Below are 13,293 nucleotides of genomic sequence, written 5' to 3' on the forward strand. Positions count from 1 at the left end.
ATCCTGGTCTTCCATAACACCTCAGCAGTGCCACAGGCTGATAGCTTCCATGCCACGCCGCATTGAGGCAGTAATTGCTGCAAAAGGGGCCCAAACCAAGTACTGCATGCTTATAGTTTTCAGAGGTCCGATATTGTTTTATGTACACTCCTTGTTTTATTGACTGCATGTAATATTCTAATTTTCTGAGATTGTGGATTTGGGGTTTTCATGAGCTGTACGCCATAATCATCACAATTATGACAAATCACAGCTTGAACTATCTTGCTTTGCATGTAATGAGTCTATCTCATATATTAGTTTCCCCTTTTAAGTTGCATTACTGAAATAAATGAACTTTTGCACAATATTCTAATTTTTCGAGTTTCATCTGTAAATACAGTATTCAGAAATTGCATACTAGGCCTTTTCCATTATATATAATCATATATTTTAACATTTTCAATTATGAAAATAAATAACTATTTCCCTAAAATTTATTTCTATTTCTGTATGTCAGTAAAAAATATACGGACAAATACATACCTAAACATAGATACATTAGGATTGTACAGGCTATTCAGAGAGGCAGGAACTTACTTTCAGTTGCAGTTCCACTATATACAGGTTAGGGTTAATGATAGCAATTTGGACTGTAATTGCCATCTCTAAGCGATGAGAACGTAAAGCATGAAATTACATGACCATGTCACTTAGCAACAGCAATTCTGGCATTACCAGTTCCCGTTATTAAGCAAGAACATCTTGTCACCGTTTTGTAGTCTCCTGCCAGCTTCTTCACTGACTTTGCTTTTCAGGAACCAGCAAAGAAGTTGTAGATCACGGGTGTCAAACTCACGACGTCATGTGATGTGTTGCGACGTATCGCGACTTTTTTCCCATTGCCGTCAATGGGGTGGGCACAGTTTTGGCATGATGCATCTGATCTACAGGCCGGCAGTTTGACACCCCTGTTGTAGATGGTGACCATGAGACACTGTGGGTGCTGTGTGCCTAGATTGCAATTACATGACTACAGGGGACACTGAACTCGAAAGACCTGTCATTAGTATCACTTGTTCAACACCATCACAAGTTTGAATGGTCACTGAATGAGTGGTCGTTAAGCAGGGACCACCTGTATTCTCAGAACTCAAGAAAGTCTTTAACACCTCAGTGTTCTGTGTAATAGATTCAGAATGGTATTTAGCTCACTCTTTGAAGAACCTATTTGAATGATTTGCACAGTCCATACACAGGCATACCCACTTACACTTACATATCAATGCCCTCGATTTTAAACCTGTTCAGTTTTGTGTAAGAGATTGATTACACATAATTATAAATAGTGCAGTAGAAGGGTATAGTTTCTTTTCTGTATTGTATTAGTTATTACTGTATATAAAGTTGCCAGATAAGAGCATGTCATTTTAATACAAATATCTATGGGAAATATATGGGAAAATATTTATCTGCAAAGAATCAACTCTGAAAAGCACTAATTCTGAATTTAGTATATACCTATACAAGGTATATCCAGATTATGCTGTATATGGTAAATCTTTTAAGCATCCCTAATATGTAGTAAGTAAATTACAAAAGTATAAATTTCCATCAATATAGAAAAGTATATCTTAATCTATTCAGCTTCAGTTACTTTATTTTGGCTCATAACCCTTAGAGACCTTTGTGTGTATGCATCTAAATTATTTCCAAATTTCTTTTTGTCCTTAGAATTTTTTTCTTCTCATCTTATTGTAGAAGAACCTGCAGAATGATGTGAAATTAATTTAAAGAAATTGTGAAAATACAGTTTGAAAATAGATCTTAACTATTTGTCATTTAAATTTTCTCCAAAAATATAATATTTCATTTAACTGTATATTATTTTAACTCCTAGGTTTCCTATGCCCGTCCAAGTTCAGCATCAATCAGAGATGCAAATTTGTATGTCAGCGGCCTTCCAAAAACGATGACCCAGAAAGAGCTAGAGCAGCTTTTCTCGCAATATGGGCGCATCATCACCTCAAGAATTCTGGTTGATCAAGTAACAGGTTAAAAAAGTTTTTTGTTTTAAAATGTCTAAATTTCAATTTGGTCCTTTCATATGTATAATTTAATTTTGTTCTATGTTCTTATTGCTCAAACGATATAAAAGTCGCACATTTTTCAATTTTATGGATAAAAGAAGGCTGCACGTCCTCTTTAGTCCCAATATACCGTTTGGAATTTAGACTGTGATTGAAGGATATTACAAATGTATCATCGAATTTTGGTCACCCACTGGAATAAAGTTTGCCTTTCAGGGAAAGGCTGGAATGAATAAATAAATTACACTTTAAAAAGATAAGGGAATATCTGATATTCTGTCCTTACATAGTGAAAGCAGACGCATAATACCTCTGTTTTTAAACTTTGCATACATTACAGAATGCATAGTTGTTATACTGTGTCTTTGCAACTTACTTAGTCGGTTATGTTATTTCTAGTAGGTGAACACTTGGAACTTTTAATAGTTAGAAGGGACTTTGGAGGACTTCTGGTTTTCTTTTCTTTTATTTATTTAAATCTCATTTTCTTATTCCAGGTGTTTCTCGTGGTGTGGGATTTATCCGTTTTGATAAGAGAATAGAGGCAGAAGAAGCCATAAAGGGACTTAATGGCCAGAAGCCAAGTGGTGCTACAGAACCAATTACTGTGAAGTTTGCTAATAACCCCAGTCAAAAAACAAGCCAAGCTCTCCTTTCCCAGCTGTACCAGTCCCCCAACAGACGCTACCCAGGACCACTCCACCATCAGGCTCAGAGATTCAGGTAATTTTCTCTTTGCATTACTCTCCTATTTGATTTATTATTGTTAAGGTTGAACAATTTATTTGGTAAAAAAAAAAGACTCCTACGGAAATGGATGATTTTTCAGCTGTAGCCAGAATGTAACATTCAGCCAAATGTTGCAAAGAAACTACAAGATCCTTTACAGAAGAAAAAAAAATCTTTTCCACAAGGATGTGATTATCAGAGATTCGGAAGCAAGCACCAAATTATTCCCCTTAAACAGATAATGTTCGTATAAAAATGCATACTTTCCTAATTAAGTAAATAGTTTTGTCTTTAAAAAAAGCAGGAAAATCTTTATTAGTATTATTAAAGTTGGACAGAAACAGTCAGTTGCTAAATATTCTTTTATTCCTTGGCAGCCTTTTCAACAATTGGACTAGCTTTTTCAGATAAGTGTAACAATGAGCATCAGTACAGATTCCACTGGTGCCAAGATAAGTTGAATATAATTCAAGTGAGCTGGAATTGATTTTGATACTTCTAGCTTAATTATGCTGCTAATCTGAGGATAGATCATGGGATTAAGGATTCCACATACAGGTAGTCCTCGATTTATGACCATTCGCTTAGTGACTGTTCAAAGTTACAACAGCACTGGAAAAAGTGATTTACAACCAGATCTTGCACTTACGACTGTCGCAACATTCCCATAGTCCCATGATTGGAGTCTTGGAATTTGGCAGCTGGTTTTCAGCATCCTGAGTCACATGATCACATTTGCCACCTTCTCAACCTACTTCTGATAAGCAGTGGGGAAGCTGGTAAGGAAAGTTGCAAGTCTCTGTCACATGTTGTCTCACTTAATAAATCATGATCCAGGTGAGGTTGTATGATGTCTCACGTAACAATCGCACTGCTTAGCTAATTTTCCTGTGCTGATTTGGACATAAGGCAAGGACTACCTATAGTGTTGAGTCATGAAACCCACTGTCATTTCTTTGTATCCGCTTCTGTGTTGCAACACAGTTGTTTCTTACAATTAGAACAGGTTCCAAAATTAAAAGTGAGTTTTATCCTGAGGAGGGGAGCATCTCTCAAAATCCACCGAACTGCACCTTAAATATATTTGTTATATTTTTTTTTCAAAAAGTAAGAGTATGACACATATTGGTAGCAGTGCTGAATAGCTATAGTTTAAAACTTTTGCATTATGCAACATACAGCGAAATTATGGAATTTCTTGACATAGCTTTGTAAGCTTAGGCCCATATAATTGATTTCCTTTACTTCTTAAAAGGCTACTCACTGAGAAAATTTTCAGTGCATTGGGGAGGAGAGATCCTTCCCTAGGCCCCTAATTTGTTGGGTGCTGCCGGGTTCAGTATTCTCGGCTTCTATTCAAAATCTCTATAAGACTGCTGGGTGAGCTCATCCATCACCGTAGGGTGAGGTATGGTCAATATGCGGTGTCTATGCCACTGGAAAATTAAGCAATGGCATGGATGTCTTATCTAGGACCTAGAGGCTCTGAGCTTCTGGATGGGGAACAATAGGCTTCAGCTGAATCCTGGCAAGAATGGATTATTTGAATTTGGGGCTTGCCAGTTCCAGAACTACGCCATCTTTAGTGCTGGATGGGAGTACACTGCCTCAGAGAAACCCAGTGCCCAACCTGGGGGTAACTCCTGCTTGAATGAGGTCTTTGCATAGCTTCACATTGTGACCAATTGCTCCTGTTCCTAGATTGAAGGATTCTGGTCACAGTCATTCAACCCATAGGCTCTCTCGATTGGATTACTGTAATGTACTCTACATGTTACTGCTCTTGAAGGGTACCTAGAAGTTTTAGCTGAGGCAAAATACAATCACACAGGCAGTTATGTGTGCTTCTAGAAAACACATACTACCCTCTCTTCCGCAAGCTGTATTGGTTGCCAGTCTACTTCCGGATTCAGTGTTCAGTTTTAACTTTAAAGCCTTTCGTAGCATGGGACCAGTTTATCTGGGGGACCACATCTCCCCAATTACAATCACTTGTAATCCAGTCATACCTGGCAAAAGAAGCACGTTGTAAGTGCTACCTGTTAGGGAATTACATTTGGTTAGCCTGAAGAAGCATTACTTCTCTGCCAGGGTGTGGGACTCCCCTTCAAAGTGATGTGAGTTCCACCCCTACTTATTTCCAGAAATCCTTGATGGCTTTGTCATCAGGCCTTGGAGTCTCAGAGAGCTGGTGAGATCTTGAGGTGGCTGCTTTGTTAATTTACTTCCTTGCTTTTTTAATTTTGTAATAATGATTGGTGGGTTTTTGACATGTTTTATTGTTGTACACCACCCAGAGTTGTTTCTTGGGAGATAGTGACTATACAAATTTGGTCTATAAATAAATAAACTTGACATAATTAATATGTAAATAGGGAAAATCTCTGTTAGTATTACTTATTGATCAAGATAAACATTTTCGTTTTTCTTTAACATTGAGCTAGTCTGCTCTACAGATATTTAAAAGAAGCTTGTTCCCAACCCATCCCCGATAGGTGGTCTTCAATTTACACTCACAATTGGAACCAGAATTTTGATCGCTAAGCTATGCAGTCATTAAACAAGCATTCACATGACCGAACCTCATTTTACAACCATTTTACTTCGATTATCAGAAATCAGCTGGGAAGATTGCAATCACGTGACCACAAGATGGTGCGACGGTGGTCACTCCGAGGTCAGGTCATAAGTCGCTTTTTCCAAGGCCAGTGTAATTTTGAACCATCATTAAACAAATGGTTGTAAGTGGGGGTCTGTCTGTAGTGTGAAGGTATAACCTAGAATCTTAAACAGATAAAACAGCATGTTTCTTATTCTTCCGACATAATTGTATTCAGCTGTTGAATAGCAATAATATAAATAGTTGAACAAATGATAGTTCTTAAATTTCATATTAAAAGTGTGTGAAAACAAAACCACAACAAAATTCTTCTGTGCAAGATCAGATTTTCAGATTGTGGAATGTTACTTTTCTTCATTACTAGCACATCTAAAAATGGCATTAATTGATTGTAGTTTATAGCTGCTGATTGATTAGACCCACTAGATAATGTTGAAATTCCTTCTTTGAAAAGGGAGCATTATTAATAAAAGTTCCATTGAGCAATCTTGCCATCTGTGAGACATTAACCTAGGGACCCTCCTTCTCTTTTCAGGCTGGACAATTTGCTTAATATGGCCTATGGCGTAAAGAGGTAATTAGAATTCCAGATTGCCAGATGTCCATGTTGGCACAGATTGGTGCTGTAATTTTTTTTAATCACTAACTTTATTTTGTTTTTAATTCCTTTTTTTCCACCAGCATGCCAAACGTTTTCTGTCTTTTCATTTGGACTTCAGTTCGTTTTCTTTAACAAATGTGCACAAGCACATACAAAAGTATGTGCCAATCTTTTATTTCATGCTTTCTGTTGTTACAGGTTTTCTAGATGGTTTAGGTGCAACAGATACAAATATTCTGATTCCAAAACTATTCTGTTTAATATTTTGGTGGGAGGGTCATGTTTCATTGAATCCAAATTTATTAATAGACATTTGGAATACCTGCATAAATTTTTAATTGCAAACATGGTTAATACTGGCTAAATATTTCATGCAGCCAATAACTTTTCTTTTTATTTTTCTTAAACTGTAACTGTATGCACCTTAATCAGATCCAGGTTTTCTTTGTTACAGGTTTAACAGTTTTTCCAGTAATTTGGAGCTTGTGATTTTTCTGCTTTTGGTTAACGGTTTGCCTGTTCTGATTTTGATTTTATTTTAATTCAATTTTTAAGGTCATATTATTATAGCTCTTTGTTAGTAATACACACATACACATATACAGAAGTTAAAGGAACACAAATCACAGAAGGATTACTTCACATACAGCTCAGAAATGTTATATATCTAGGACAAAGGGCCTTACATCCTTATTGTAGCACGATAATCTATGTACAAAAGTTATGTGCAAAGATGCCAATTCATTTGCTCTGTGTCTCTTGAAAAAGAGTAGGTATTCCAGAAATAGGTAATATTGCAGACAAACAATATTTATGATGTCTTGCATATTTACATTGTATGTACATCCTCAAACATAGATTATTCCAGGTTGTTTGGGGAACAGCAAAACACTGGTAAGTACAAGTTTTAGCTACCATAGGCATGCCCCCAGATGAATACAGTTTAATCTGTATGGTTCAGAAAATTAATATCTTTCTCATTAGTGGTTGTACAAGATTTCATAGTTCAAATTGTATAATATATAACCTGTCTAGTTTGAATTGAGTTCTGTACCTTGCATAATGTTGGTTATCCCAAAAGGAAATAGTATGATATATCTATGTATATTTCCTGGATTAATAAGAGCAGTTGGTTCCTAAGTGCCAAAAAACGAATGACAACTTGTCTTTATAAATAGCATTTGACAGAAATAGTAATAGTTAAAAAAATAGAGCTGTGTAAACTTTCAGAGAGGTGATTTGGTTCAAAGGAGCTTTGATGTGTGGAGGACTTCAGATTCAGTAGTCTTTCTCACTTTGTAACATCTTGAAATATTGCTGCAACTTTTCTTCTGTATAGGGATAAAGCTGAAGGAGCAGCCAGGGAATATAATCATCCTTCCAAATCTTGGGGTTTAATATTTGAGTTTCATTTTAGAAGTATAATTAGATTAGACAGGTTATGTGAAGGAACAATGATCCAGAAAAAGAAAAAGGTTTTTTTTTTAATTATTAAAAAATTTAGGATAGTTTTAAGATTTCCTGAACCAAGCTCATCTCTTTTTTTCTTGGCAAAAGGATAACAGTTGTTTGCCATTACTCTTTCTGGCTGTTTTGTTTTGTCTTTTTACTATAACCTATATATCTGGTATTTCCTTATGGTCTCCTAACCATGTACCAATCAGCTCCTACCCTGCTTTTTGGATTGGATGGCGTAGTGCTGCCATCTACAGCTCCTTTCCTTAAATACATACTATTTTCTCCTTATCCCTTTATCACCTTTTTATAGTATATTTCCTTTCAATCCGTGCCCTACCAATCTGCATGTTTTTAGCTATTTTAGCTAACCTTTGCTTCTGTTTATAACCCAGTTTTCCATTAAAATAGTAAAGTCTATTAAAGGAAAACCTTTGGATAAAATAGTGATATACATAAGCACTCTGTGACAGTGCTTATGTATATCAAAAGAAATCCTCTGAGGGCCAGATTCATGGAATTATTTTTCTACTTAAATGTTATTCGTGCCATTATTGAAGTGCTTCTTTTTTAAAAAAAATTGCAATGGGATTTCTAGTTCTTTATATTTAGCATCACAGCAACTGTTCTCATTTATTTGAAATGAAAAGGTTATAAAGCACAATTTATACTTAATTTGAATTATGAATTATTGTTGTTCAGTCACAAATAAGAAAGATATTGCCAGTTTATTGTACAATATTGTAGCTGCTATTAATGACTCTTCCTCTTGTAGTGGTCCATACTACATAAGACCAATGAGTTATGGAATCAAAAGCTGTTCTAGTCCTCAGGAAATCTACATATAAATTCCATCTAGCTTTGAAGGTAGTATCTTCAGACTAATTGCTGTTTTGTAGCCTGCCAGTAGTTCTGAGCTTAAAATTGGAAATATGAGCTCCTGGAGGAAAGGTATAAAAACACAAAATGAACATTGATTCTGAATACAGTGGGAATATTTTGAAGAAAAATTACACCATTATTATGCAGCAAATTTCCCACATATAACTCTGTAAACTTCAGAATTGTCAGTGTATGTTTAAAGCTAAATTCAGATGATTAAACTAGGTGATGGCCAATTGAAAGCTTAACACGTGGTGCTTGAATTTATGTTGGCAACAATTGTTTTTAAACATCCTGAACACACTGTCAAGCCTTACAATTACCACTTTTCACTCCCTTGATTTCTGAGTAGCTGTAAATATACTTTATTGCATGATTAGGTAGTTTAGGCTTATTATTATGTGATAAGTTTTGAAATAGACAACAGAGCTCCTGGACAGAAAAAAAGTTGTCTAAAGATTATATACGATACAAATAAACATGAAAGGCTCTTGATCATCTCAATCTAAGAACTGTTTTAGGTACTTGAAATGCTAGATTTTATTATATTGATAGTATGGTAAATACAGGTAGTCCTTGACTTATGATTGAGCCAAAATTTCTGTTGCTAAGTGAGACAGTTAAGTGAATTTTGCCCCATTTTACAACTTTTCTTGCCACAAGTGCATCACTGTAGTTGTTAAGTTAGTAACATTGTTAAGTGAATCTGGCTTCCCCATTGACTTTGCTTATAAGGTTGCAACCGTAATAAATATGAGTCAGTTGCCAAGTATCTGAATTTTGATCACATAACCATGGGGATAAATGATCATGGCACTTTTTTCAGTGCCATTGTAACTTTGAACAGTCACTAAATGAACTATAGTAAGTCAAGGACTACCTGTAATAAATCTGGTATATGATAGAAAAGTAGTAAGTATCAATTTTAGCGTATGAGAGCGCACACACAGACACATTATTCTAACAGAGAATTTCTCTGTTAAGTACCATACATTCGTGGCAGATTTGGTGGGAGACCAACTGAAAAATGCTGTAGTTTTCCAGGATCTTCATCGTTTCCAGTACATTTATTGGGTAAATTTACATGCCCCCATATATGCATATACATTTTTATTGTGCCATTTTCACAAATAGAAAAACATGTAGTAAATTTGGGGGGGGGGGTTTATGCCTAACTGACTACATCCTTTTCAGTAGAGATTGTTAGTGTCACTGTTTTCTCCATGGGGTGTATTTATACATGATATGTATTATTCACAGGCTTGGGAAAAGTTCTGGAATGAAACTTCATGTTTGAAAATTGATCTTTAGGTTAGTTTTCCTTTCTGTCTTTTTTCTTTCGTTCTTCAACGTTAATCTGGTAGGTTTTCTCCAATCACAATTGATGGGATGACAAGCCTTGTGGGAATGAATATTCCTGGCCATACTGGGACTGGATGGTGTATTTTTGTCTACAATTTATCACCTGACTCAGATGAAAGTGTGCTGTGGCAGCTGTTTGGGCCCTTTGGAGCAGTCAACAATGTCAAGGTGATCCGCGACTTCAATACCAACAAATGCAAAGGGTTCGGTTTTGTCACCATGACCAACTATGATGAAGCTGCTATGGCCATTGCCAGCCTTAATGGATATCGCTTAGGAGACAGAGTATTGCAAGTTTCCTTTAAAACCAACAAAACTCATAAATCCTGAATTTCATATCCTTAATAATTATTATTATAAATATATATAAATATATAAATATATATACAAAAAAACTCTTCAAGGCTTATACTCAACCATGGACTTTTATAAGCCAGTGTTGCCTAAGTATTAAACATTGGATATCTTGTGAACAGGAAAAGGATTTTATAATGCTTAGAAAAAAAACAAAAATCTTTGATGCATTGAATGTTCTTTCATAGCTGTTGTTGTTAAATATAATATACATAAATAACAAAGTGCAGGGATTTTTACCCGGCCAGCTAGTTTTACTACCTTCCTTGAAGGTGGATCTTTTTAAGATGACCATTTACTCATTTGAAAATTAATGAAAAACCTAAAATCATTTTTACAAACCACTGGAATTAGCAGATTTTGCTCTTTTTTCCAAAATGTTTGATTCAATCAGATTGGTAAACCCCCAGGATAAATTAAAGAGGAATAATAAAAATTGCAAAACGAAATATAATTTTGCACTCTTTTTATTTTTCCTTTTTTCTTTTGTATCATGCGAACTAAACAGTCTTCTGTTAGGGATAGGGTAAAAGGGGGGGGATACCTGATGACATAACAGTTTAAATAACATTAACAATGTTGCCAAAGAGGTGGTCTCTTTGCTGAAAATGGGTTTCAAGAAAAATCTATTTTTATAAAATATAAAGAATTTTTACAAGAGAACCTGGATTTGAGAAAAAAAATATTTTGACTGGCTAATTTAGGGGAAATTGACAATTTTGTCATGTTCATACTGCACTGGTAACTTTTTAGAGATCAAGATGTGTGTTTTAAACTGGATTAAGTAGATTGTTTTTTGAAGGATGGGCTACAAACAGATGATCTTCGTATCTTTTCATAGCTTGTAATAAAATATTAAACGCAGAACAGGAGAGTATTCTTCCCAGGCACACAGTTACCCACAGTCAAAACCCAAAAGCAAGGAGATGAGTTGCAGGATGGTTTTTCTTTAAGTCATCAGTATGGGATATCAGCAGAACAAAGTTTTGGAAAAAAATTAATTTTAATCAAAAACTTCCTTTGTTCAAGCAGTAGGTGCTACAAATTATTTACATATCTTAGTGTCATAGTTAAATGTAATGTGTTTAGAAGGAAAAAGTACATTTGCTTTTCATTTGTTAAGAATTTTCAGATTTACTTTTTAGCCCATGCTGTTATAAATTGGGCTACGTTGGCACATTCGAGACACTCTTTATGTTGCTTAAAACACTTATTTATTTAATTGCTGATGTGACGCATATGCCAAAATCAAATATTGCTAGTTTGGCTAGTCTACTTATTTGTTTACTTAAACTATGGGAAGAAGCATATTATTGTGTCATTTTGTTGTGTGTGTATGTGTATATATAATATAAATATATATATATATATATATAAAATTATTTTTTTTTCTTTTGTTAACTTATTCTAAGTTGTAACACTTTGCTGGTTTTGTTTGTATATGTCTTAAAATGTTTTCTTATGATACTTAAGTGCAAAGAGGTATCAAGGTAATTTGTGTAGAAATATTGTTTGATATATTGTCATGTTTGTTGTGAATATATTTTTTTCTTACTGCACAATAGAAACAAAAACCTGAGTCTTTATTTTAATGTAATTCAGATTGGGGAAAACAGAGCTAAGGGAACAAAATGACTGAGGGAGCACTCTCCCATGTCCAGTGCACTGATCCTTTTCGTATGTTTGTGCTTTGTATGGTTAATATATTTAAAACAAAAGAAGTCATGCTCTTCCCTGAGTACTAGAAACAGTTACTCGCTATGCATAATCTAGTTGATAGTTAAATTTGCTATTGCTTTTCTTGTCTTGTTATATAAAAACTTTTCAATACCAGTTTAGTCTTAATGGTAATAAAATGTTACAGTTCTTTCTAACCCGTGCTTTTTTTGTGTGTATTTTTTCCCATGCTTATACTCATTACCTGCTTGTCAACTAAGTGATACTTATTTTGTTCCACAGAGAAGGGGCAAATATTTTATAAGCCAGCTGCAAAGCCATGGGTGCTCCCTAAGTTTCCTTGTTCATTTACATGTTGAAATGATTCTAGTTTTAAACAAGCAAGCAAAAATGAAGACACCATCATTCGGTGTATGAGGAAAAACTTGTCTACACCATCTCCTATGAATGAACAGAATTTGCCGGGAAATGTTTGATTCAGTTTCTAAGTCTAAGTGGTGATGCATGCCCAGAACTTTTCTCTACAATATGTTTTAGTGATCTGAAAGAAAAATAAATCTCCTAGAATCAGGCAGTTTTATTGTCTAATTATAATGTAAGACTTCTTGTTTAATTTTCCCATTAGTTTATTTCTTGAGGGAAGTATTATTAATGGTTTTTTTTCATAATCTTGTTATGTTTGAATTGTTTGTATTTAAATTATCCACACTATAAATGAAAGTGTGTAGAATGACTATATACTTGCCAACTTTTTAAATGTATACCAGGCATCTTAATAGCAACAGACCATCATATAAGTTCCTAATCCAGTAGTTTCTAGGCCAGGGGTCTTCAAACTTGGCTCTTTTATGACTTGTGGACTTCAACTCCCAGAATTCCTCAGCCAGCATGCCTGGCTGAGGAATTCTGGGAGTTGGTCCACAAGTCATAAAAGGGCCAAGTTTGAAGACCCCTGTTCTAGGCATTTAATTGTGATTATCACAAGAGGGGTCCCAGAATGTTACATCATACCTTATTTGCAATTGTTTGCATTTTAACAGAGAAGAATGGGTGGAATAGAGCTATATATAGTGCTTATATCATTTCCCTTGTTCTTCTCTTCCATATTCTCTTCTGTCAACTGGATTTTCCATTCTACTATCCTTTAAATCAGACATGTCAAACTCGCGATGTCATGTGACGTCGTGCAATGTATCGGGACGGTTTTGCCATTGCCAGCAATGGGGTGGGCATGGCTTCCATGTGCCCCATCTGGCCCACTGGCTGGCAGTTTGACACCCCTGCTCTAAATTTTCCAGCATGTGAATCTTCTCTGTTGATTGACAAGGAAAAGAGAACTTGTGTTCAGAAACTTCATTTCATGCCTTTTAAATATTTCAGATTAGGATGGAAAGATGTTCCTGGAAGGGAAGCCTTAGACAAAATTCATTATTTTTTTTTAAAAAAACATTTGATGTACCTTGAGAATGGACCTGAATATCCTGAGACCCTTCCCCATCATTATACAACATCTCATCACAGACTTACATTTTGCGATTAGCTTT

At 35.1% G+C, this 13,293-nt stretch overlaps 1 protein-coding gene across 1 annotated transcript in view; it reads left to right on the plus strand.

Annotated features, from left to right (window-relative positions):
• ELAVL4 (ELAV like RNA binding protein 4) overlaps nucleotides 1-10,048 on the plus strand; it is a gene marked incomplete at its 3' end in the record, with an annotated part of 93,187 nt that extends 83,139 nt beyond the window's left edge. The window contains exons 4-7 of the mRNA XM_083359624.1: nucleotides 1,880-2,033; nucleotides 2,567-2,792; nucleotides 5,954-5,992; nucleotides 9,721-10,048. Of these exons, the coding sequence (XP_083215750.1) occupies nucleotides 1,880-2,033; nucleotides 2,567-2,792; nucleotides 5,954-5,992; nucleotides 9,721-10,048 (747 nt within the window). The remainder of the gene's footprint in view (nucleotides 1-1,879; nucleotides 2,034-2,566; nucleotides 2,793-5,953; nucleotides 5,993-9,720) is intronic.
• Between the last annotated feature and the right edge of the window lie 3,245 nt (nucleotides 10,049-13,293).

The sequence above is a fragment of the Vipera ursinii genome, assembly GCF_947247035.1.
Source record: "Vipera ursinii genome assembly, chromosome: 3".
In the NCBI taxonomy this organism is placed as follows: domain Eukaryota; kingdom Metazoa; phylum Chordata; class Lepidosauria; order Squamata; family Viperidae; genus Vipera; species Vipera ursinii.